Source organism: Globicephala melas, chromosome 16 (assembly GCF_963455315.2).
Source record: "Globicephala melas chromosome 16, mGloMel1.2, whole genome shotgun sequence".
In the NCBI taxonomy this organism is placed as follows: Eukaryota; Metazoa; Chordata; class Mammalia; order Artiodactyla; family Delphinidae; genus Globicephala; species Globicephala melas.
The window spans coordinates 27,986,632-28,013,120 of record NC_083329.1 but is presented as its reverse complement, the minus strand read 5'-3'; the positions used below and the strand labels follow the sequence as shown (position 1 = coordinate 28,013,120).

The following is a 26,489-nucleotide window of genomic DNA, read 5'->3' as shown; positions in this document are numbered from 1 at the left end:
GGTAAATATCAATAGACTCACACAAGCAAGTGCTCTTTAGGGTCTCAAAAACTTCTAAGAATGTAAAGGCATCCTAAGATCAAAAAGTTAGAGAAATGCTACTACCAGCAATAGTCTGTACCACTGGATTCATTTATAAATGATGAAGAATATAGTCATGGCCACTACAGTCCTTTGAATAGATGGATCTAATTTCTCACACTAAATTATATTCAATATCAAAAATCGAACAAAGAAAGAATCTTCAGGAATGGGTTGGAAGTGTAGGGTGTGGACAACAAACTGTTCATTTATTTTCTCCAGAGCCCTTCTTTTTTTTTTTTTTTAAACACCTTTATTGGAGTATAATTGCTTTACAATGGTGTGTTAGTTTCTGCTTTATAACAAAGTGAATTAGTTATACATATACATATATCCCCATATCTCTTCCCTCTTGCCTCTCCCTCCCTCCCACCCTCCCTATCCCACCCCTCTAGGTGGTCACAAAGCACCAAGCTGATCTCCCTGTGCTATGTGGCTGCTTCCCACTAGCTCAGTTTTACATTTGGTAGTGTATATATGTCCATGCCACTCTCTCACTTGGTTAGAGCCCTTCTTGAACTATCCTTATCCTGAAAATACATCATAATGAAATCTTAGAAGAATGTTCTAGTAATCAGCAGTTTGTTTTTGAAAATAACCAGTAGCTCCAATATTGTTGTTTCAGGCTATCTTCACAAAATATAAGCTAAACAGTTAGCATCTGCCTTATTATTGAAGAAGGTGAGGAAAGGATTTGTCCCAGTTAAAAAATTACCCTATAGTTTTGCAGCAAATTGTTTTGCAGCAAACTTTTAATTACCTGATTATGAACTATTCATTTTGTAGATCATCAGTTTTAACTTTTTTAACTAGCTCCACGCTTCTAACTTCCTTTTGTCCTCTAATTTCTTCTCTCAAAATATTTATTCCATTCGTCACTTACTCTTTGCTACCTTATCCAACTCCCATCATATCTCACTCTTTTAAACCTCGCCCCAGACACTGTCTCTTCCAGTCTACCAAATGATTCATGCCAAACTAAGATTACAAATGTACCCATTTTATCATATCCCTCCCCTGCTCAAACGTTTACCATGAGGCATGAAGGCTTCTTCCTACCGCCTAAGGCTTCTACCCTAATTATCCTATTCTTACTACGGGAAATATATTTAAAAAAATAAGTTTGCTGTGGACACTCTCCAAAGAGGTTTAGTTAACTAAGCTACCAAAAGGCTACTCTTATGTTTTCACCTCAGTGCAAACTGGTATTCACATCCAGTCACAACCTCCCCTTGCCCCATCCCCAGCTATTCAATATTATCTCACCTCTGAGACCCTATTCCACACAAGGGGACTTTTCATTGTCTCCTACAGAAGCCTCTCCTCTCCATCTGAAACCTTAGCATGCTTCCCTGAGAAACCTTAGAAGCCTACACACATCTTGGCCATCTGTAGCCTACTAAAGAAATTATCACTTATATCAACAATTTTGACACTTGTATTTTTATATACTACACAGCTTCTAATGTAAGATTTTGCATTTACTGGTAGGCACCCAATACATTTTCACTGATTTCATGCTGTTTTGCTTAGATGTCCCTGAAAATAGGGTCTTGGTCCTGTATTTCTATTTTCCTTTAATTCCTGATTCAATATCCATTGGTCAGAGCTTGGGGTCCTGAGAATTACAAGTGACTTTTTCCCCCACTAGTTCTAAGGCCATTCCATCAGGACCACAGAGGGAATTCACTGGAGACATGGCTACTGTTCAGACACAGTAGGTCTTTTGGTGATTAAGAATAAAAGCGTGGGTTTCCCTGGTGGCACAGTGGTTAAGAATCTGCCTGCCAGTGCAGGAGACGCGGGTTTGAGCCCTGGTCCAGGAAGATCCCACATGCCGCAGAGCAACTAAGTCCATGTGCCACAACTACTGAGCCTACGCTCTAAAGCCCACGTGACACAACTACTGAGCCCGCGTGACACAACTACTGAAGCCCACGCGCCTAGAGCCCATGCTCCGCAAGAAGAGAAGCCACCGCAATGAGAAGCCCGCGTACCACAACAAAGAGTAGCCCCCACTCGCCAAAACTAGAGGAAGCCAGCGTGCAGCAACGAAGACCCAACGCAGCCAAAAAAAAAAAAAAAAAAAAAGAATAAAAGCGTGCCAAAACTCCCACTCTCCTGGCTTTGAAATGAACTGGCTTTCTTTCCTTCCTTCTGTCCTTCTTTCCTTCCTTCCTTCCCTCCTCCCTCCCTCCCTTCCTTCCTTTCGGCTGTATTGGGTCTTTGTTGCTGTGTGCGGGCTTTCTCTAGTTGTGGTGAGCAGGGGCTACTCTTCATTGCGGTGTGTGGGCTTCTCATTGCGGTGGCTTCTCTCGTTGTGGAGCACGGGCTCTAGGCACGCAGGCTCGGTAGCTGTGGCTCGCGGGCTCCAGAGTGCAGGCTCAGCAGTTGTGGCGCACGGGCTTAGTTGCTCCACAGCATGTGGGATCTTCCCAGACCAGAGATCGAACCCTTGTCCCCTGCATTGGCAGGCGGGGTCTTAACCACTGTGCCACCAGGGAGGTCCCTGAACTGGCTTTTTGCTTGTTTGTTTGTTTTGTTTTGTTTTTGGGTTTTTTTTGCGGTACGTGGGCCTCTTACTGCCATGGCCTCTCCCGTTGCGGAGCACAGGCTCCGGATGCGCAGGCTCAGTGGCCATGGCCCATTGGCCCAGCCACTCCGTGGCATGTGGGATCTTCCCGGACCGGGGCACGAACCCGCGTCCCCTGCATCGGCAGGTGGACTGCCAACCACTGCGCCACCAGGGAAGCCCTGAACTGGCTTTTTTAAACCTGCAGAATTAGAATATTTTCTTGTTTTACCAAATCTTCATGAAACCCTTATAATAGGGTTTGTTTTCCTATTTTCAGTTGTTTTTTTCAGACTGTTTTTTCCCTTTCCTTCTTTCTTTTTTTTTCTTTTGGCCATGCGGCACGACTTAGTTCCCTGATCAGGAATCAAACCCATGTCCCCTGCACTGGAAGCACAGAGTCTTAACCACTGGACTGCCAGGGAAGTCCGAAAACAATTTTGTTTGTTTTTATTTTGGCCATGCCATGCGGCTTGCAGGATCTCAGTTCCTCAACCAGGGATCGAACCCGATCCATGGCAATGAAAGGCTGGAATCCTAACCACTAGGCCACCAGGGAACTCCCTTGGTGACTGTTTTGATAAGCTTTGTTACCTGGCAGATTGTCATTCTGTTGATTATTTCTATATAATAAAGGTTTTGTTTGTTTGTTTTAAGTCACAATTTAGGCCCTGAAAAGCACTTTAGAGATAATTTTGGTGAACACTTTTATTTTACAGCCCTGTTACTGAGTTTTTTGCATTCCTATGCCTTAGGAATAGAGGCTGCTTAGTGATCATTTCTAAACTTCAAAAACAACAATATGAGGAACTCCTGGAATAGAGTGAACAAAAAAATAGGAAGTGGGGTGACTCTTAGGGTCAGCCTGAGCCTTTTGCTTATGCACGATTAATCCCAGCCACCACGCTGCTTGTTTCTTTTGGTTAGATTTTTTTATTCAAACAAGAAATGCATTAAGAATAAGATGATAAGAAAGAATGAACGTCCTAGAATCTGAATATAAGTAGTTTGACCCTGCAGGATAAAGTCCCTCACTGAAATCTACTGCCCAGGGACTCTGTACTCTATGCAGACCTACCACTCTTTACCTGGGTTTCCACAGGAGCCATATCAGAACCTAAATCCTGATATCTCACACACATGGCACCACAGACTTATGACACAAGTGCTTTAACTGATAATTATCATTTATCTATTTATTTGTAAATAAGTTTATCAATTTTCATTGGTCTTTTCTGGGGGTTGAGAGGTGGCCTAGAAGCATGAGCTTATAGGCAAGGGATAAGCATTCTGTGTTGTGTCAGGCAATTAAATATTTCATCGCTCTCACTAATTTTTTTTCTCTCCTCTTTCTCCGTCTTTTCCTTGTTGTTTTGTTTTTGTCTTTTGTTTTTTCTCTCTTTTTTCCCCTTTTTATTTTCTAGGACAGCACCTACATTGATCTAAGAGACAAACTTGTTTCTGAATTTAAATATAACTCAAAATACAGGGAACAGACCAAAACAAATAGAAAGCTTCGGGAAAAGGAGAAAGGGTGACACCTGCTGGAAGAACTACTGGTGGTCTGGATTCGAAATAGAATCTCCCAGGGAAAATGTACATACACACAAAACTTCACATAATCATCAGAAAATAAGGTCCCCCGAAGCACATCCATGAACCCCAAGAATCCTAGGTTGAGAATAATAAAATAGCTAATCTTTATTGAGTGCTTACCCTCTGCCAGATGTGTTACATGTATAACCTCATTTAATCCTCACAACTACCCTGATGTAGGTATTATTATTTGTAGACAAGGAAACTGAGGCCAAAAGAACTTAAGTAATTAGTACAGAATCACAGTTATTGAGTTGTGAAGTTGGATTTAAATCTAGGGCCATCAGAATTCTTATCCCCTAAACTATACTGCCTGCCCTAAATACATATATATTTTTAATAATATAATTTTATAGTTAAAATATATAATTTTTTCTCTTATAACTCTCGATACTTCTGAAAGGTAAGTAAATAACAACTAAAGGCAGCATGGTAAAACAAAACAGATCTCAAACATTATCCCACATGCTCTTAAAGGTTTCCAAATCCCTCCTGACATATATTAAATCACAGAAGAGGAGAAGCTTCACTGCTACACTGAAGGACCAAAGGAAAGGCAAAGAAACAACAGGGAACTGGATTAATAGTACTAGAGGACAGGGATAAAGGAATGTATATACTCATGAGCGGAGACGCTGATCTAATGGAAAAAGCAGAAGGGCCATTTTCAGTCTAAGAAGTAGAAGGGCCATTCCAAGCAGTAGACTTAGATTCAAGTCATAAACTATATATAGTATAAAACAATATTTTCATTTTTTTTAGTGATTTTGTTTCTAACTAGTAAAATATCTGTTATATATATAGAAAACAAGAGGAATTAAAATCATTTCTGTGTCTCAAGCTAAACTTCCCAGAAAAAGACAAATTGTATAGATACACCTACTATCCCCATCCTCAAAGGCTATTATTATGTTCAAATCGGAAGACATACAGAGCTAAAATACGTGAACAGCATAGAAGGAAAGAGAGCTGAATAGTCAATGTGTTTACTGGCAGCACAATATCACAGAAGATAAAACCACTAATAATTAGTACATCTCTTTCTATTCTCTCTTTTCCTATGTATTCCCCCTGCCCTGCATCCTCTTCTTTTGAGCTCTGCTTATGTTTTTCAGCTCCACAGCCTTAACTTGTTAAAAGATAGTCAAGATAAGATCTACAGACTCCAGGACCCAGCCTGACCTTGAGTCAGTCTTGGTAGAGGTGACTTGTGGCTGAAAGGTCCACACCAGGGTTTTCCTGAGAATCTCAGGTGGCTCTGGGATTCCTGAGGTGGATTTTAACTTCAAATCAAGTTCAGAACACATCAGTCCAGTCTTCCCAGGAGAGGCATTCAGCAGAAAATCTGTTTAGTACCTAAGACTTGACTATGCAAGATATATTATGAAGCAAAAAAACTAATTCCAGAAGCCACTTCCTCAAATTCCTCAAATGTTGTAGACATACTGTATATTCCCACATAGTACATTGTTATACACAGTATTTGCTCCAGGAACCAGGTGTAGGAAAAAACAATGCCAGGCCACCCACATCCTCTGCACAGCTCTGGTGGAAGCCACTGTGCCTTGGCTTCCACCAGACCCTCTGACTGGTCTGACATGGACTCAGCCCCCCTATGGGAGAGATGTGAGTAGGGACATATGAGGCTCCCTCCTATAACATCTTCATCTATTTCTGTCTGTCTTCCCAACGTGGAAAAAGCACACAGAACAGAGGTAGAGGCTTAGTGTAAAGTGAAGGCAAGAAACTCTGAAAGCTGATTTTGAGGATTAAGGTCAAAGCCCAATATTCCTTTCTTCTCACTGACTAAGGGTTAGGGACTTTGCTAGGTCTCTCTCCCCACCTCTGCACTCTCTCTCCCATATGTGTACACAGTTTAAGAAATTAAGCCTATCCCTTTAGTGCCATACTCAAAAGAGTAAGTAACAACAGTAATAACATACCTAATAAATTATACAATTTTGATGACTGTTGTGAGTCATCATAAAATTGCACTGATCATAAGCTTCAGTTTGTGGAACACTACTGGCTTCTGTGCTTATGCAGAAATGTATGGACTTAATCAAGTACATGTGCCGAAACTGTTTAGTCACTCTTTAGACGTTCATATGTCTATCAGAGTGTAAGAAGTGAGAAATACTTGGAATATCACTGAGACATGGCTATGACCATCCGTTTTAAACCACTTCCCTTTAAACTGGTTCTGATGAGAACTTTAATAACATTACCTAATAGTTGAATAGCAATGGGGCTGTTTTGCATCTCTCTCTTAATTTGCATACTGTAATTCCTGCTCTACTATTATGCATTAATAAATAGTATGTTGTTAGCAAAGTCATATCAATTTTTACGGGAAAAGAGATAACTGTAGTCTGAAATGTAGCTACAACCTGGGGCAGTAGAAAGAGAATACCGGGCTTACAAATAATCAGGTGATGTAACTTCACATTCTGAGGCCAAAACTTCTCAACTGCAGGTAACATTCTTTGAATCTCATTCTCATTATTATTATCATTTTTTTTTTATGGTAAGTGGAGGAAGTCATTTTCATTATTTTTTAAATGCAGTTAATAATACCCACTTTGCTACCTGCCAGGTCTGTGCTGAGAATGAAATGAGAATGTATTTGTGAGAGAAAATGCTGTGGAAATTATGAAATGCTACTCAAATATAAGGCATTATTATTGTCTGCACTATCTTGGTATTATTGAAGACTCTCTAGAGGTTAGTCACATAAAAATTCAAAAAAAAAGATCTAGTTGTCAAAATGGACTGACTCCACCAATCTTATTTTGAACAGTCTACTCTTGGATGATCAACTTACCTCGATGGAGGGAAAGGCTGTTCAATTCTAGGGATGTAAATTCACAGATACAGACAAACAGTCTCTCGCCCTCTTTTAGACTGGGAATGGTAACAACTTCCACAAAACTGCTGGGGAACTGTCCTGAAAATAAAAGCAAACATTTCCAATATTAAAATTCCTTTTTTCTGTCTGTGTACCAGGACAAAAACCTTTTTTGTGATCCCATTTATAAACCCTGAATTGAAAACTCACTGAGTACTCATCACTGGAGAATATAGTGTAGAAAACATGCAGTGCACAAAATTAGGTGCATGCAGAACACAGAGAGTGCAATTCAATTCAATGAGCATTTACTGGGTGTCACTCTGTCAAAGGCACACTGCAGAGGGGAAAATGAGTAAGACAGTCTTGGCCCTGAAAAATCTTAAAATTTGATTCAGACATAAAATCTAATTCAGACATAAACAATAATTCAGTTTGAAATCCAGTGTCACATCCTAGGTACACAAATTGCTATGGAAGTTCAGAGAAGGTAGGAAATGGGTCAGGAAGAAAATGAAAAATTTTATGAAAAAGACTACAGTTGAATCTGAAGATTGGCAGGGTTTTAACAAGTAATAATAGACAAACAGGGCCTGTCAGTTGGAACACATCGGAAAGTTTAGTTGATTCCACCTTCTAACTATCTCTTGCATATGTCCACTTATCTCCAGATTCACCACCTTGGTCCAAGCCATCAGCACCTCTCACCTGGATTACTGCAACCACTTCCCATCCCACCTCCCTGCCTTTGGCTTTGCCCTTTCCTATCATTCTTCAATCTGCAGCATCCAGCTTTCTAAAAGACAAATCTGATTGTGCTTAAAGCACGTTTACAGTATCCTGTTTCCACAGCTCCTTTCCATGGCATGCGCTGTCCTCCATGATCTAGCTTCTGCTCATCTCCCCATGCCATCTCCCCCCGCTCCACCATTCACACTCCATATGCCAGAATGAACTTTCTCAGTCCTTCCATGTTCTTTCTCTCTCATTCCAGGGCCTCTGAATAATTCTCTCTGCCTATCCTCTTTGCCTTGCTAACTCCTACTCACCATTTTTATCTCAGCTGAGATGTCACTTCTACTGGGAAATAATCTATCATCTCCCAAATGTGGCTTAAGTAACAATAAGAGTCTGTTCTAAGGACTGTATGATATACTCCAGCCCAGACTTCCATAAATATATATAAGTTAAAGATTGGATTTAACATAGATGCATAGTGTGGGGGAAAAACTTCCAGCCTTCTCTTGGCAAATTCATAAAAGAAACTGGTGCTAACATTTTTCAAGAATAGAAAAAAGGAAACCAGGTGCATGGAAAGTGGGAGTTAAGTGCATCTAGGGTAGAGGGCAGATTTAATAAATTTAGGACACCCACGAATCTAGGAGGGCAGCTGGTACCTAACCATGTCAACCTTTTAAAGGAACCAGTAAGGAGAGAGGCAGTGATAACAGACATTCTCTCCTTGCTGGCAGAAACCACAGTAAACACACACAGAAAACACAAAAGGATCTGAAGTGTATTTATTGGGCTTCCCCTTAAACCTTTATTTTTTATTTTTTTATTATTTTTTTTTTTTGTGGTACACGGGCCTCTCACTGTTGTGGCCTCTCCCATTGCGGAGCACACGCTCCAGACGCGCAGGCTCCAGACGCGCAGGCTCAGGGGCCATGGCTCACGGGCCCAGCCGCTCCGTGGCATGTGGGATCTTCCCGAACCGGGGCACGAACCCGTGTCCTCTGCATCGGCAGGTGGACTCTTAACCACTGAGCCACCAGGGAAGCCCAAACCTTTATTTTTAATATGGAAAGAAGGGAGGGTCTGTGGTCTATTTTGTACGTGAGGAATTATGAACCTCTTACCTGTCACATCCTCTTTCTTTCCTAGAAGCCAAAATTCATCCACCACTGCCAACACCTCAATAACATCTCCCACAAAGAGCGGCAGTTCTTCTGATACGCTAGGGCAGAAGTCAAAGATGGCTCGAACCACTGAGCCAGCCTCCATCTTTCATAACCTGGAAAGAAAGGTCAAAAGAAATGGGAAAGCATAAGTATTTAAGACACTGTAATATAGATTGGTATCTTGAGAATTATCATTAAGATATAAAGTATCTTATTAATAATAAATTATTACTAAGATATAAAGTATATATAAGACTACTTATAATGAAGTCAAAGCTAAGCAAATAAGAAGTTTGTACTTTCAAAATACTGTCTCATTTCTTTAAAAACAATAATTTCCTCATATGTTTTCATTTAATTCTCCAAGTCATTCTGGAATTGAAAAAAAAAAGTGACTTATAGCTATGTGGAATAGAAAACATGCAACTTGGAAATGCAGACTTTCCAATATGCTTGAAGAAGGCAACATGGGAATTAACATTTTTAAGGTACCAGGCAAGAGGGTGCTCTTAAAATATGGTATTTAAAAAGTAGGGATTTTAAATATGGCATTTCATCTATTCCCCATAACTATCTTTTTTGCTTATCTTTTTCCCTTTGTATTTCCACATGTATTTTATTTTATTTTTTCTTCAAGTTTTATTGCGATATAATTGGCATATAGCTCTGCATAAGTTTAAGATACAAAGCATAATGATTTGACTTACATACAACATGAAGTGATGATCACAATAAGTGTAGTGAATGTCCATCACCCCATACAGATACAAAATGAAAGAAAAAGAAAAAAATGTATTTTTCCTTATGAGGATGGCTCTTAGGATTTACTCTCTTAACAACTTTCATACATAACATATAGCTGTGTTAATTATATTGATCGTGCTGTACATGACATCTCTAGTACTTATTTACCTTATAACTGGGAGTTTATACCTTTTGACTGTCTTTGACCAATTCCCGCCCCTCCGCCCGCCCAGCCTCTGGTCCCCACAAATCTGATCTTTTTTTCCATGAGTTTGTTTATTTTTGAAGTATAGTTGACCTACAACACTGTCAGTTCCTGTTACACAACTTAGCGATTCAATATTTCTATGCATTTCAAAATGATCACCACGATAAGTCTAGTCATATGTCACCATACAAAGATACTAGTTATTAACTATATTCCCCACACTATACCATGACTCATTTATTTTACAACTGGAGGTTACTTCTTAAACTCTCTCACCTATTTCTTTCCTCCCCTCACCCCCCTCCCTTCTGGCAACCACCTGTTTGTTCTTCGTATCTATGACTTTTTTTGTTTTATGTTTGTTCATTTGTTTTTTAGATTCCACATATAAGTGAAATCATACAGTATTTGTCTTTCTCTGACTTATTCATTTAGCAGAACACCCTCTAGGTCCATCCATGTTATTGAAAATGACAAGATTCCATTCTTTTTTTATGAATAATATTCCATTGTCATGGAATATTCCATTCTATCTTCTTCATCCATTCATCTGTTAATGGGCACTAAGCTTGCTTCCATAGCTTTTGTAAATAATGCTGCAATGAACACAGGCGTACATATATCTTTCTGAATTAGCTTTCTTCAGATAAATACCCAGGAGTGGAATTGCTGGATCATACGGTAGTCCTATTTTTAATTTTTTGAGGAAACTCCATACTGTTTTCCATAGTGTTTGTACCCATTTACATTCCCACCAACACTGCATAAGGTTTGCCTTTTCTCCACATCCTCGCCCACACTTGTTATTTATTATCTTTAACAGCCAATCTGACAGGTGTGAGATGACATCTCATTGTAGTTTTTCTTTGCATTTCCTTCATGTGCCTGTTGGCCACCTGTATGCCTTCTCTGGAAAAATGTCTAGATCCTCTGCCTGTTTTTTAATTGGGTTGCTTGTTTTTTTGATGTTGAGTTGGATGTATCATTTGCAAATATCTTCTCCCATTCAGTACGTGGCGTTTTCGTTTTGCTGATAGTTAGTTTCCTTTGCTGTACAAAAGCTTTTTTTTAATATAAATTTATTTATTTTTGGCTGCCATGGGTCTTGTTACTGTGCGTGGGCTTTCTCTAGTTGCGGCGAGTGGAGGCTGCTCTTTGCTGCAGTGCACGGGCTTCTCATTGCGGTGGCTTCTCTTGTTGCAGAGCATGGGCTCTAGGCGTGCGGGCTTCAGTAGCTGTGGCACACAGGCTCAGTAGTTGTGACTCGTGGGCTCTAGAGCGCAGGCTCACTCGTTGTGGCGCACAGGCTTAGTTGCTCCACGGCATGTAGGAGCCTCCTGGACCAGGGCTCGAACCCGTGTCCCCTGCATTGGCAGATGGACTCTCAACCACTGGGGGAAGTGACTGAGAGCTTTTTAATTTGGTGTAGTCCCTCCCCACAGCTATCTTAAAGATGAGGGTACTGAGGCTCAGCAAGTTAGAAAATTTGTTCAAGATCACAGAGCTTACAGCAGCAGGGCCAGGATTCAGACTGAGTGCATTCCGGCCTCTACCTACTGAGACCGTGCCTGTAAAAAAACCGATTTGACCTGAAGAACAGCAGCAGGACCATACCTCAGTGGCCCAGATTTAAAATGCATTGAAAAAGACAAATCCATAAGAAGAACAAGAAAGGGCTATGTAGATGGCGCCTCCAGACAAGCTTTAGTACACTATACCAGATCAAGAATGTGTTTTCAGTTCAAGGACGCCTACGGCCCAAACTTGCATACTATCTTATGGTGTCTGTGCTGTAATAAGACAATGCGTCTGTTACTTTGTGTCAAGGGAGCCTAAGGACATGTTAAGCAATAGAAAGGGAGGCAATAAATAGAGGGCATATGCCATCAGCCATGATTACCTTCAGCCATGATTACCTTACACTTCTCCAAGGTCTTTTGCAAGGAGCGGCAGAAGATCTCCAGAGTGTCCAGGCCCCAAGCCTATTTTTCTTTATTTGCCTCAAATATCATTTGGTGTTGGCAGAGATGAGGATTCTAACTTTCATCTCACATATAACAATAAACAACATCAAAAAGCACTAAGTGCCTAATTACAAAAAAGGATAGTTATAGCTCTAAGTTTACAGTCTACAAATGATGTGGACAAACATTTAGGCACATAAGAAACTGTTCAGTCCGTTAATGTGAAGGGCCTATAAGATTTTAATGGCACATGCAACACACATATTACATATTTAATTTGAACTGTTGAGTAAAAAGAGCTTATCTTTGAGTTACTGAAACTTTTTTTCCTATAATGAGATGACTTGGGTACACAATGGAGAAGAGAAGTAGCTAGTACCATTCCCCACATCCTCTCCCACCACATATTTTCTTTAAGTATTAAAAATATATAGAATTAAAATCACACACTGAGGAGGCAGCATAATGTGAATGCAAAGTACGAGGCTCCTTGAGTCAGAGAAATCAAGGTTCAAATCCCAGCTCCATTAGTTATTAGCTTTTTCACCTTGGATATATTACTTAAACTCTTTGGGCTTCAGCTTCCTTTTTCAGAAAAATGGAGATAATCATACTTTCATAATAATCATCAAGAGGATGATCATAATGATAAAAATAATTATACTAATGCCTAACATTTATTGAGCACTTACTATGTGCCACGCATTGTACTATGAATTCCCTCATTGAGTTCTCACAACAACCTTATTGTATATAATTGATTCCCATTTTGCTAGTGAGGATACGAGGTCAGAGAGCTTATATAACCTGTCCAGGTCACAAAGTCAGTCAGACATGGAATAGGAACCCAGATCTGCCTGTCTCCAAAGCCTTAACCAGTATGCTAATAGTATGAAAGGACCTAAGCCAGCACCTAGGTGCTCAATAAATGTTAGCAGTTATTACTAAACATCATTCCCATAATCAGCTACAAGATCAAATGTGTGCCACCAATACAGCATCGCCAGAATGTGATATTTCAAGTATATAAACTCTACAGAATTTACCATTTCAACACGTCAAAACGTGGTTAACTTTGACCATGTTTTAAAATAGGCACATTATATACACCCTTGCCTTCTTCAGTAGAAGAAAAGACACTGAACATGAACTTAGTAAGTTCATTATTAAGACCATACCTTACTGTACTCTGCTGTAATACAAAATACCAGTACTATGTAACTTTTAGGTCTTTCTCTTTTAATGTCAGCTTTCCCTTTGCTATCACTTTATTTCCTCTGTCAACTTTTCTACCTCTTTCTAGATTGTTGTTTATAATCTGTTAGGGGGTGGGAGGACCACACACCCCCCACCAAAATTATTTAAAGTTTCCAGATAAATAAAAAGTAAACATGCATCAAATGAGAGGCTAACAAACTCTTCTGCAGTGGTAAAGTACATGTGGTAGTGCTAGAGTCCTTCAACAGTTATTTTTTATGTGCTCTGAGGCCCCTTTCTTACTTTCTGGCTGTCTTCCAGATGTCAAATTTCCACATAAGGGTGGTGCCATAAATAGTTTTTCCCTAAAACAAACGATACTTTTCAAAACCCTTAGCCATCTATAAGTTATTAAAACAATTCCTCAAGGCTGAGCCAGGTAGATATTATTTTCCTTCTACTACTGTATTTTCTCAAATTCCATCTCACTATCAGACTAAATATATACCTCATTATCTAAAGTATCAAGTAAAGAATTAGCATAAGCCCCACAGGATAACTTAGAGACCTACCCTGTTACACGGAGGAGTAACTTTTGTTATTTGAAAGAGTTAAAGCTTCTCCCTGAGAACCTTCCTTCCAGAATATGACTCAGAAGCAGAGGAGGGTCTGGCTCAATAAATACTTTTACTGACTGACCTCCCACCCTATTGGAAGGAGTGTGTAATCGCTGAGGAATACACATCCTGGAAGGGTGATGAAATCAGAGCCTGGCTAAACTACATGATTTGTGGGTGAGACCAGAGAGGAGATCTTTATGTCCTCTGTTTTATGTGGAATATCATGAATTTCATCTGTCTTCCCTGTATACACTATAAAAAGCAACAATTATTGTTTTTGTCTGGGCCATTTTAGAAGCCGGGACTGGGAATTCCCTGGCAGTCCAGTGGTTAGAAGTCAGTGCTTTCACTGCCGTGACCCGGGTTCAATCCCTGGTCAGGGAACTAAGATCCTGCAAGCCACACAGTGCAGCCAAAACAAAAAACAAAAAGAAAGAAAAAACAAAACAAAAAACCACCCCAGAACATATGTTTTGAAACTCAATCATAACTAGCTTATATATGAACTGTTCCACCAACTTCAGATGGAAGTAAAAAGAACTACATTGGAAATCAGAAAGCAGATGGGCTTGAGAGAAAGCAGAGGAAATAAATGCCTGTATGGCATAAAGTCTGGGATATCAGAAAGTTTGCTATGAAAACAACACTTCTTCTCTTGCTGGTGAATGCCAGCCCTTCCACCTTTGCAGAGTCACTGCATTTGAGGTGTAAAGATTCTTCATTCTTCAAACACTTACAGGATGTAAAACTCTATGAGGGAGGAGATTTTTGTCTGTTTTGTTCACTGGTCTGGAGTAATGCTCAATGAGTAATTTTTGGTGAGCAAATGATTTATTGAACTTTAGGAAAACACATGGAACTGTTCATATCAAAATCTCTTCTTCCACTTACCTGAAACTAAAGTAACCATCTCTTCTCCACAGTTTTACCTTCCAGCTTCAGTAACAGTGTCATATAAATCTTTCAGATCAAACATTAAAATCTTGCACTTCTTCATCTTCTACAGCCCACAGACAGTAGGCTCAGCTCTCTGGCAAAGAGCTAAACCAGAACCAGAGTTCAGGTCTGTTTGACTCCAATGCCCATGTTCTTTTTACTATAAATGTTACTTCTCTTAAATCTCACTGGTTCTTCCTCCAAAATCTCTAGATTTCCTTTTTCCTCTCCTTAGTCCTCTGATATTGTATTACAAAAATCTTCAAACAGCCAAGTTGAAAGAATTTTACACCTACCACCTAGAGTCTACCATTAAGAGGTTACTGCAGCCACTTTATCACATACCATCTCTCTCTTTATCCATTTATCAGTCCATGTTATTTTTTGATGCATTTCAAATATATTTTATTTTATCTTTGATGCATTTCAAAATAAAGCACAGACATTTCCCCCAGTACTTCAGCATATGTCTTAACTAGAGTTTATTATTTGTTTACAGTTTGTCTGTTTTCTTTTTGGGAAGTACCATTTTCCTCTCTTCTTGGCTAAAGATACAATTCTTTTCTCCCCACTCATCTGTCAGTGAACCTGGTTAATCTTTTAAACTGTCAATCTTTACATATTACACAGTTGCTAAGAATTTACAAGGTTTTCCTACTCTCTATAATTCATTCACATATTCAACAAATATTAATCAAGCCAAACAGAGTCAATCAAATTCCCACGCAGGCTAAAAATTTGGCTCTGCTGGGTAGACTAATCATTTGATGACTCTTTAACCCCATATTCTTTAAATATTTATTCTCTAATTCTGTTGGTGACTGACAGGAGCATTTAAACTCTCCTCTATTGTCCTAAGCAACTCAACTCCTATCCCAAGGTATCCACCCTACACAGGACAAAATAAGACCCTGCAGATAACCTGACCACTCTCTTAGAAGGAGATACTCAGGCTTATCTTTCAATGAGGGAGAGATCTAAAGAGCAGAAACTGTTTGGGTTTTTTTGTTTGTTTGTTTGTTTTTGCTGTGTTTGGTCTTTATTGCTGCTTGCGGGCTTTCTCTAGTTGCAGCAAGCAGGGGCTACTCTTCATTGCGGTGTGTGGGCTTCTCATTGCAGTGGCTTCTCTTGCTGCAGAGCATGTGCTCTAGGCGCACAGGCTTCAGTAGTTGTGGCTCACGGGCTCTAGAGCGCAGGCTCAGTAGTTGTGGCGCGTGGACTTAGTTGCTCGGCAGCATGTGGGGTCTTCCCGGACCAGGAATCGAATCCGTGTCCCCTGCATTGGCAGGCGGATTCTTTTTTTTTTTTTTAACACCTTTATTGGAGTATAACTGCTTTACAATGGTGTATTAGTTTCTGCTTTATAACAAAGTGAATCAGCTATACATATACATATATCCCCATATCTCTTCCCCCTTGCCTCTCCCTCCCTCCCACCCTCCCTATCCCACTCCTCTAGGTCGTCACAAAGCACCAAGCTAATCTCCCTGTGCTATGCGGCTGCTTCCCACTAGCTATAGGTTTTACATTTGGTAGTGTATATATGTCCATGCCACTCTCTCACTTTGTCCCAGCTTTCCTTTCCCCCTCCCCGTGTCCTCAAGTCCATTCTCTACGTCTGCATCTTTATTCCTGTCCTGCCCCTAGGTTCTTCATGACCATTTTTTTTTTTTTAGATTCCACATATATGTGTTAGCATACAGTATTTGTTTTTCTCTCTCTGACTTACTTCACTCTGTATGACAGACTCTAGGTCCAACCACCTCACTACAAATAACTCAATTTCATTTCTTTTTATGGCTGAGTAATATTCCATTGTATATATGTGCCACATCTTCTTTATCCATTCATCTGCTGATGGACAGTTAGGTTGCTTCCATGTCCTGGCTATTGTAAATAGAGCTGCAGTGAACACTGTGGTACATGACTCTTTTTGAATTATGGTGTTCTCAGGGTATATGCCCAGTAGTGGGATCGCTGGGTCATATGGTAGTTCTATTTTTAGTTTTTTAAGGAACCTCCATACTGTTCTCCATAGTGGCTGTATCAATTTACATTCCCACCATCAGTGCAAGAGGGTTCCGTTTTCTCCACACCCTCTCCAGCATTTATTGTTTCTAGATTTTTTGATGATGGCCATTCTGACCGGTGTGAGATGATATCTCATTGTAGTTTTGATTTGCATTTTTCTAATGATTAATGATGTTGAGCATTCTTTCATGTGTTTGTTAGCAATCTGTATATCTTCTTTGAAGAAATGTCTATTTAGGTCTTTTGCCCATTTCTGGATTGGGCTGTTTGTTTTTTTGATATTGAGGTGCATGAGCTGCTTGTAAATTTTGGAGATTAATCTTTTGTCAGTTGCTTCACTTGCAAATATTTTCTCCCATTCTGAGGGTTGTCTTTTCGTCTTGTTTATGGTTTCCTTTGCTATGCAAAAACTTTTAAGTTTCATTAGGTCCCATTTGTTTATTTTTGTTTTTATTTCCATTTCTCTAGGAGGTGGGTCAAAAAGGATCTTGCTGTGATTTATGTCATAGAGTGTTCAGCAGGCAGATTCTTAATCACTGCACCACCAGGGAAGTTCCCTGATTCTTAAATCTGGCAGTGATTTTTTTTTTTAGTGTCGCAAGGATACTTTAACACTTTCTATGGACTGAAGACCTTGGCAGCTACCTCTTAATCCATTTTTGCTCCCCTGATGTACCAAGGAATACTCAAGATGATATAAGCTGTAGTTCCTGCCCCCAAGAAGCTTAGCTTAGTCTCCACCACTTCCCCAAAATACGTTCTGAGGACACTAATCATATTGCACCCAAATACAAGAGCTCTATGGTCATTATAAACCTGGGAAAGGCTATAAGCCATATTTCTCTCTTGGAGGGGCATAAAAAATAAATACTGAGTCAATCCAGGCAAGAATCACTTTTTAATCCAGCTTCCCTAAATTTATCTGGCAAAGCACACTTTTTTCAAGTCAAACTTTAAATTTTTTAAATTGTTTCTCACCCCACTTATTCATAAATAGTCCTTGTGCAGTTCTAGCCAATCGAAATGCTCTCTGCTCCCATAAAGCACTTTCTGTCCAGAACTTGTTCTTTGTTTACATGCTGTTTCTTTTTTCCATGGGGGGTTCCACTGTCTGTCCACACATTTAAACTCTCCCCACTCTCTACTGCTTCCAGATGATGCCCTTCTCTCTTGCTCAAGCCCACCTCCACCTTTCATGTCTCAGCTCCCTTGCTCTTATTCACCTTGTAGATTTGTAAGACATCAGACTGGACATGTAAAAGTTACAGCCATGAGAGAGAATGTATTAATGAAAACATACTCAGAAATTGGGCTTCCCTGGTGGCGCAGTGGTTGAGAATCTGCCTGCTGGTGCAGGGGACACGGCTTCGAGCCCTGGTCTGGGAGGATCCCACATGCCGCGGAGCAACTGGGCCTGTGAGCCACAACTGCTGAGCCTGCGCATCTGGAGCCCGTGCTCCGCAACAAGAGAGCCTGTGATAGTGAGAGGCCCGTGCACTGCGATGAAGAGTGGCCCCCGCTTGCCACAACTAGAGAAAGCCCTCGCACAGAAACGAAGACCCAACACATCAAAAATAAATAATAAATTAATAAACTCCTACCCCCAACATCTTAAAAAAAATACTCAGAAATAAAAATAACACTTAAAAAAGTATATCATGCAACCCAAGTGTCCATCAAAAGATTAATAGGTAAACAAAATGTGGCATATACATACAATGGAATATTATTCAGCCTTAAAAAGGAAGAGCATTCTGACACATTCCACAACATAGATGAACCTTGAGCATATTATGCTAAGTCACAAAAAGACAAAAACTGTGTGATTTCACTTATATGATGTATCAAGAGTAGTAAAACCCATAGAAACAGAAAGTAGAAAGGTGGTTACCAGGGGATGATGGGGAGGAAAATGGGTACAGTGTTTCAGTTTGTGACAATGGAAAAGTTCTGAAGATGGATGGTGGTGATTGGTTGCACAAAAATGTGAATGTACTTAATGCCACAGAACTGTACACGTAAAAATGGTAAATTCTATGTTATATATATATATATATATATATATATATATTTACCAAAAGAAAAAAGATTTTAAAAATCTATGTCATAAAATGTGAGAGAATGTGAAAGAAGGCCTGGTAAACTTCAATAATTTTTGATAAGAAACATATATGCAAGTCTGGACAGACTTTACTACAAAAATCTCCTGAGATAACAAACTAAACTTTTCCCCTGATAGACACAGATATCACACCTGGGATAGACTGAGAACACTGACCAATAAGCCAGTGCTGGGTGTCTTCCATTTCCCCTTCCAGGTCTGTCCTCCACCCTTCTGCTCTGCTCTGTGCTCCACAAGGCTAACCCCCAAGAACTGCATCAAGGCGCTCTTCTACCTCTGGCTTCCAGCTGGGTTCAGCCAATGGGTGGCACCAGCAGGAGATCTGAAGGCAGAGGGATGGTGAGGTTGGGTATTTTATTCCCATGTGTCCCTCCCTGCTGGGCTGTGGGTTGGCTATATTGTTCTACTAAAGGCCACAGCCACCATCAGAAAGCCCCCTCAAAACAGCTCTTTCTCTTGGGTTAGGTAACCACCCGGTTTCTTGCCCCTGAGGTCTGGGTGGCTCACCTGCTATCCCTGGGGTACAGTACAATTCTCTGTTATTTTCCCTAAACCTGTCCATTCCAAGTGGGACCTCCTCAAATTATCCAATTTGAGTGTGCCTTCTATATTCTGCTGAGCCCTTGACAGATACATGCCCAAAAGGATTTTCTGAATTTATGAGAACTATGCATAAAAAAAGAGACAGGGCTTCCCTGGTGGCGCAGTGGTTGAGAGTCCACCTGCCGATGCAGGGGACACGGGTTCATGCCCCGGAAAGATCCCACATGCCGCGGAGCGGCTAGGCCCGTGAGCCATGGCTGCTGAGCCTGCACGTCCGGAGCCTGTGCTCCGCAACGGGAGAGGCCACAACAGTGAGAGGTCCGCGTACCGCAAAAAAAAAAAAAAAAAAAAAAAAAAGACAGAAAATATAGGAAACTATATAAAGTTAGTTTCCTAAATCTACCATTCTAAATCTAGGTGAGAGATAAGAGGTAGATATATAAATTTTGAAAGCTTAAAACATGCTTAGAAAAATATTGATGCCTGGGGTCCTGTGCACCCACCCTTCAAAAAAATCTCCACTTTTTTGACAGATTTGGTGCATCAGACCCAGACTCTAAATTGTTTTGAAATTCTGAGTGACCTATTTTACTACTAGGAAAGTAGGACACAATGTGTGAGAGCTTTGAAAATTTACTATATTCTTTCAAATAGCACTGATGATACCTTGCACATTCTTCCTAATATTGCCCAATTCATAGTATAAGTCTAAATTCTGGACTTTCAGAAGAAAATTTCTGAAGGAGTTTCCTTAACTAAAAGACAGTTTCTCCTTTCTTGTTTGTGCCTACAAAGTGGGAGGTACATCTTTGTCAACCTGAGAAGAGATGCAAGAGGGTCCTCTTCGTAGGGGCTCTCCAGTATAGGTTCCTTCAAAGGAATATGCTTTCACGAGCATCTGGAAATTTCCTTATGTCTTGAAACTGAACTCTCCATAAAACATTTTGGGGAATGGAAATCCATTTAAAAAATTTCAAGTCCAAGCAATGAAAAGTAATATTTAACCTCAAAAGCAATTGCACAGTTCTCTTATTCTTGGCAATATAGGACTAAAAAGAATGAGCTCTTTCCTCTGGGTGAAAGGATAAGAGGTGTCAGAAAATGAAGTCTAAATCTGTTTCCGGAAGGAAATGAGAGAAGCTAGGAAAACATTATTTCCTCCTCTGGTTTATGTCACTAGAGTTCATTTTGGACAGAAGGTCAGCAGTCACTGCCAGGTGATTACTCAGAGAACTAGCAACAGATGAAGAGGAAAAGTAGAACCCATCTAGATCATGGTGGCCCCCATGAAGCTGAGCAGCATGGCCTGGGCTAGCTGTCCTCCAACAAGTATCTTCTTCCAACCCACTGTGCTCTCCTGATGACAGCAGCACTGACTCACATGTACTTTGCTAAACAGGTTACGGAATGTTGGACTGTAAGAAAAAATAAAAAGCCTGTTCTGACTTAGGTGGGATGATCAGAGAAATGAGGTAGAAAAGGAATCTGCTATTGTAAACTGTCTTACAGTTTATATTATATTTTGCTTATTTCAAACTTGTCTCAAGTTGGAAGGCAACAACCTCAAGCGATGGAACAGGACATAGATCAGAGTTTCTGCCAATCATGGAAGGGCCCTTCAGTCCTCTTCAGGATTTAAACGGAACACCTCTCATCTAAAACAACTAATTTTTTTTTTTTTTTACAAAAGACAATTTAAATTAAGAAAGCTTCAGGACTGACTCTTATGGAATAGCTGTTTCAAGTAACTTGAAGGATTCCACCCTCCTCTCTCCCCCACATTAAGCTGATATTTTTCTCCCTTTTCAGTTATTTTAAAAATTTCTTATATATCTCTACATCAATTTTGTCTTTTTTGGCAAATTGCACTGGTGGAGGAAGGTTCCAAGACTAATATTTTAGGACTACCAAATTTGAGGACATTTACATTAAAGAAACATTTTTCAAATGGGTCAACCTAAGAGTTCCTTAAGTACTTGCTCGGGTTCCCATTTCTTAAATCCTGCATGAATCTCAATTATGAAATTTAAGCATCACTGACTCCTAAGTAAATACATTGGACATGTCTGAGCTAAGGAGCTTTATTAAAATTAACAGCTGTGATACGTTTTGTATACAATAAATGCCCAGATAATACAACTGACAGCAGCTGCAGAAGTGCAGATTAACTTGAAACTATAAAGTGAAACTTCAGGGTGAAGCTGCAGTTAACAAGGAACAAAACAAACATGTGATAACAGGCAGTTTTTAGGACAGTTTCCAGGAGATGCCAAGAACATTTATTAACCCAAGCTATGAGGATTAATAGTACAGAGATCTGCAAGGTAAGCATCTTTTTTCTTTTCCTTATCTCTTTCAAGCACAGGCTATTTTTTTGGCTAAAGAAGATTTAAAAGACAAGGAGTTTCTCTACCCTTCAGGTTTTTTACAGTATAAAATATTCTTGATATTTTGTAAGAAAGAATCAGAAAAGGAATTTAGAAAACTAAAGATTCTGAGAAAGAAAAATAGGGAGGAAAGAAACTGTGCAGTTGGAGTTAAAAATAATTGAGACCATTCTCAGGGTGAGTGATTCTAGATCATTCTACGCAGTACCAACTTCCAAGGACCGTGGAAGAGAGGGACCAGCAGCTCTATACAAATAAGTAAAAACTAACACTTCTAGTTATAGAAACTAGAGTCACTATACTTGAAAGGAAAATGTATATATGGATCTTCTGGTAGTTTCTATCCAAGATGAACCAGAGAGTTACGCCAAGACACAGCAAACTTGGTGAATGGTGGATTCCTTAGATGGTATCAATGGGGATTAAATGTCCTAAGTCAGGATGTTCAAACCTAAAATTCAACAATGGAAAGGTTCACTTGATTTAAAAGAGATCTCTCACAGGAAAGGAAGGGCAATGGTATGATATGTAAAGAAACTAATGTATCTACATGGAAACGTGAATCTAGGAGTGAAACATTAGGAACTGTAGCTAGGATAAGAAAAAAGGAGAAACAAACAGGTGGGAGATTTATATTACAGGCTGCCATGAGAGATGAAGAACAAAGATGATATATTAATAATAAGATTACAAAATCGATACAGAAACTAACCAAAAGTAGTGTCTGGTAGTTGATATGAGCTAGAATACTAATTCCTTAACAAACAGCAAATACATACAAATCACAATCCAATTAATTAGCTACATCCTAGAGATTTCAGAGTCCTTTGCTGGGCTATCCAGGCAGCTAGCATGTCAGATCATGGTGATTCCTAGCAAGAGGAATGAAGGAAATAGTTCAGGACTTCGCTCTAGTTCTGCATACTATTTTGTTTTGGCTTTTTTTCTCTAAACCATGAATAGGTGTTGAATTTTATTAAATGCTTTTTCTGCATCTACTGAGATGATCATTTTTCCCCCTCTATTCTGTCGATGTGGCAAATTACATTGATTTTCAAATACTAAGTCAACCTGCCATTTCTGGAATAAACCCTACTTGCTCGTGATGTATTACTCTTTTTATATAGTGCAAATTTACTTTGTTGGAGATTTTACACCTATGTTTCCCAAAGGATATTAGACTGTAATATTCTTTTAAGTGTCCTTGTCAGATTTGCCAGTAAGGGTTAGGCTAGCCACATAAAGAACTGGAAAATGTTCCTTCATCCTCTAATTTCTGAAAAAGTCTGTGTAAGATTGGTATTATTTCATCCTTAAATATTTAGTAGAATTTGTTACTGTAATAATCTGGGCCTGGAGAACTTCAAGGAAAGATTTTTCATTAAAAATTCAATAGCTTTATCACATATGGGGTTACCCAAATTTTTCATTTCTTCTTGTACTGATTTTGTTAAGTTGTATTTTTCCAAGAAATTTGTCCATTTAATCCAAGCTGTCAAATTTGCTGCATGAAGTTGTTCAAAATATTCCTATATTAAGATTTTAATATCTGTATGATCTATAATGATATTGGAAATTTTGTTTTCTCTTTTTTCTTAGTTGTGCTAGGGGTGTATCAATTTTGTTCATCTTTTCAAAGAACCAACTTTTGACTCTGCTAAATGTCTCTATTGTTTGTTTTCTAGTTCATTGATTTCTTCCTCTATTATTGTATCTTTGTTATTTCCCTCTTTCAACTTTAGGTTTACTCTGTTCTTCTCATTCCTGTGAAAACTTAGATAACAGATTTTCAACCCCTCTTCTTTTCTAATATAAGCATCAAAAGCTATGAATTTCCCTTTAAACACTGCTTTAGCTACACAGATTCTGATACAGTGCTTTCACTTTCATTCAGCTAAAAATTTCCTAATTTCCCATTGATTTCTTCTTTTAACTATGGGTTATTTAGAAGGGTGACATTTACTTTCCAAATATTTCAAATACCCAGAGATCTTTCTGTTATTAATTTCCAGTTTAGTTCTGCTGTGGTCAGAAAACATGCTCTATATTATTTTAAATTTATTGAGATACTTTATGGCCTGGCATATATGGTCTATATTAGTGAGCGCTCTATGTGCACTTGAAAAGAATGCAGTTGTTGAGAATGGTGTTCTATTAACGTCAGTTAGGTTGAGAAGATTGATGGTGTTATTTCATTTCATATATACCCTTGCTGATTTTTTATCTACTTACTCTATTAATATTGAGAAAAGAATGTTAAATCCCTAACTTATTGGGATTTGTTTTTCTCTTTAATTCTGTCAGTTTTGCTTCATGTATTTTGAAGATCTGTTACTAGGTAAATGCACATTTTGAGTTTTTCTATCATCCTGATAAACTGACCTTGTTATCATAACAAAATGTCCCTCTTTATCTCCTTACCTTAAAGTCTACTTTCTCTGACATTAATATAGCCATGCCAGCTTTTCATGCTTACTGTTTACTTGGTATACATTTTTCTTTTTATTTATTTTTTTATTATTATTTTTTACTTTCAACATGCCTATGCCTTTATATTTAAGGTACATCTCTCTTTCCTCCCAGCTTTATGGAGACATAATTGACATATAATATTGTTCAAGTTTAACATGTACAATGTGATGATTTGATACACATATATATTGTAAAATGATTACCACAATAAGGTTAGTTAACACATCACGCACCTCAAATAATTACAATTTCTTTTCTTGTGGTGAGAACATTTAAAATCTACTCTCTTAGCAATTTTCAAGTATATAATACAGTATTGTTAATTATAGTTACAATGCTGTATATTAGATCCCCAGAACTTATTCATTTTATAAGTGGAAATTTGTTCTCTTTGACCAACATTTCCCCATTTCCCCCACCCCCCAGCCCCAGAAACTACCACTCTACTCTTTTTCTATGCATTTGGCTTTTTTTTAGATTCCACATACAAGTGACATCACATAGTTATTTGTCTTTCTCTGAATTTCTAAAGTGCATCTCTTTTAGACAGTTGTTAAGTCGGATCATTTATACTTTTAAATTAAAATATTTGGACCATTTAATGTAATTACTGATCTTGCATTTGTTTCTATTTGTCCTATTTTTTAATTCCTTCTTTACTGCCTTCTTTGGGTTAATCAAATATTTTTTAGTATTTCATTTTAGTTCCTCTAGTGGCTTTTATTTATACCACTGGATTTTTCAAGTGGTTGTTTTAGGGATTGCAATATGCATCATTAACTTATCACAGTCTACTTACATTTACTATTATACCATTGTACATACAATGTATGAGATACATAACTGTATAATTCCATTTACCACACCATCCTGTCCGTTGTGTTATTGTTGCCATATATATTATTTCTACATATTTGTGGTAGCTTTAAAGTAGATGCAAAAATGTTTTGATACTACTCCCTATCTCCTCTTCCCCTGAGTGTGGGCCATACTAGTGACTCATTTCTAACCTACAGAATGAGGTGGTAGCGACAGTGTGTGATTTCCAAGACTAGGTTGTGAGGACACTCAGGCAGTCTTATGGAGAAGCCCACATGGTAAAAAAACTGAGGCCTCCTGCCAACAAGCATGTGAGCAAGCATCTTGCAAGGAGATTCTAGGGTCCCAGACAAGCCTTCAGATGAATGCAGCCCCCACCAACATCTTGATGGCAACTTGTGACACACCCTGAGCCAGAACCACCCAGCTAAGCCACTCCTGAATTCCCAACCCACGGAAACTGTAAGATAATAAATATTTAGTGTTTTAAGCCATTAATTTTGGAGAAAATTTGTTATAGAGTAATAGATAATTAATGCAATATATTATAAATCCCATAATACAATGCCATTTTTGTTATAAACAATCAGTTGTCCTTTAAATAAATTAAGAAAAGAAAAGAAGTCTTTCACTTTTGCCTGTACAATTACCATTTCTAGTGCTCTTCATTCCTTTCTATAGATCTGAGTTTCCTCCCGGTATCATTTCCTTCAGCATTTCTTGCAGTATAAGTCTGCTGACAACAAATCTGCTCAAATTTGAAAATATTTTAATTTTACTCTCATTTTGCAAGGATTTTTTGCTTAGTATAGTATTTTGAATTCATGGTTTTATTTTTCTTCTTTCAAACTTTAGAGATGTTGTCCTATTGTCTTCTGCCTATTTCAAATGAGATGTCAGCTGTCATTCTTTGTTGTATATAATATCTTTTTTCTCTGGCTACTTTTAAGAATTTTTTTTTTACCTTTGGTTTTCAGCAGCTGACTACAAAGTGTTTAGGTGTAGTTTTCTTCATATTTACCATATTTGAGGTTCACTAAGAGTTTGGGATCTATGGGTTGATGTTTTTGACTAAATTTGGGGAAATCTTGGTCATTATTTCTTCAAATATTTCTTCATCTTTCCTCCTCTGTTTATGTGATTCCGATTAGACATGCTAAATTACTTGATACTGTCTCACTGTCACTACAGCTCTGTTCTCCCCGTCCCCAATCTTTCTTCTTTTCAGCTTGTATAACTTCTATTTATCTGTCTTATAGTTCATTGGCCCCTTTCTTCTGCAGTATCCTTCCTGCTCTTTTAAGTCTATCCAGTTAATCTTTATTTTAGCTGTTGTACTTTTCAATTCCAGAATTTCCATTTGGCTCTTTTTAATAGTTCCATTTCTCTGGTGATGGTCCCTATCTATTCATTCATTATGGCCATCTCTTCTTTTAAATATCTGAACA

General features: G+C 38.8%; 1 protein-coding gene across 1 annotated transcript in view; it reads right to left on the bottom strand.

Moving 5' to 3' along the window:
* Nucleotides 1-26,489, bottom strand: part of DNMBP (dynamin binding protein) — a 110,601-nt gene that overhangs the window by 67,668 nt on the left and 16,444 nt on the right. Inside the window, exons 2-3 of the mRNA XM_030865321.3 lie at nt 8,957-9,111; nt 7,074-7,196 (exon numbers count right to left, since the gene is read on the bottom strand). Coding sequence (XP_030721181.1) covers nt 7,074-7,196; nt 8,957-9,101 — 268 coding nt within the window. The 5' untranslated portion in view covers nt 9,102-9,111. The remainder of the gene's footprint in view (nt 1-7,073; nt 7,197-8,956; nt 9,112-26,489) is intronic.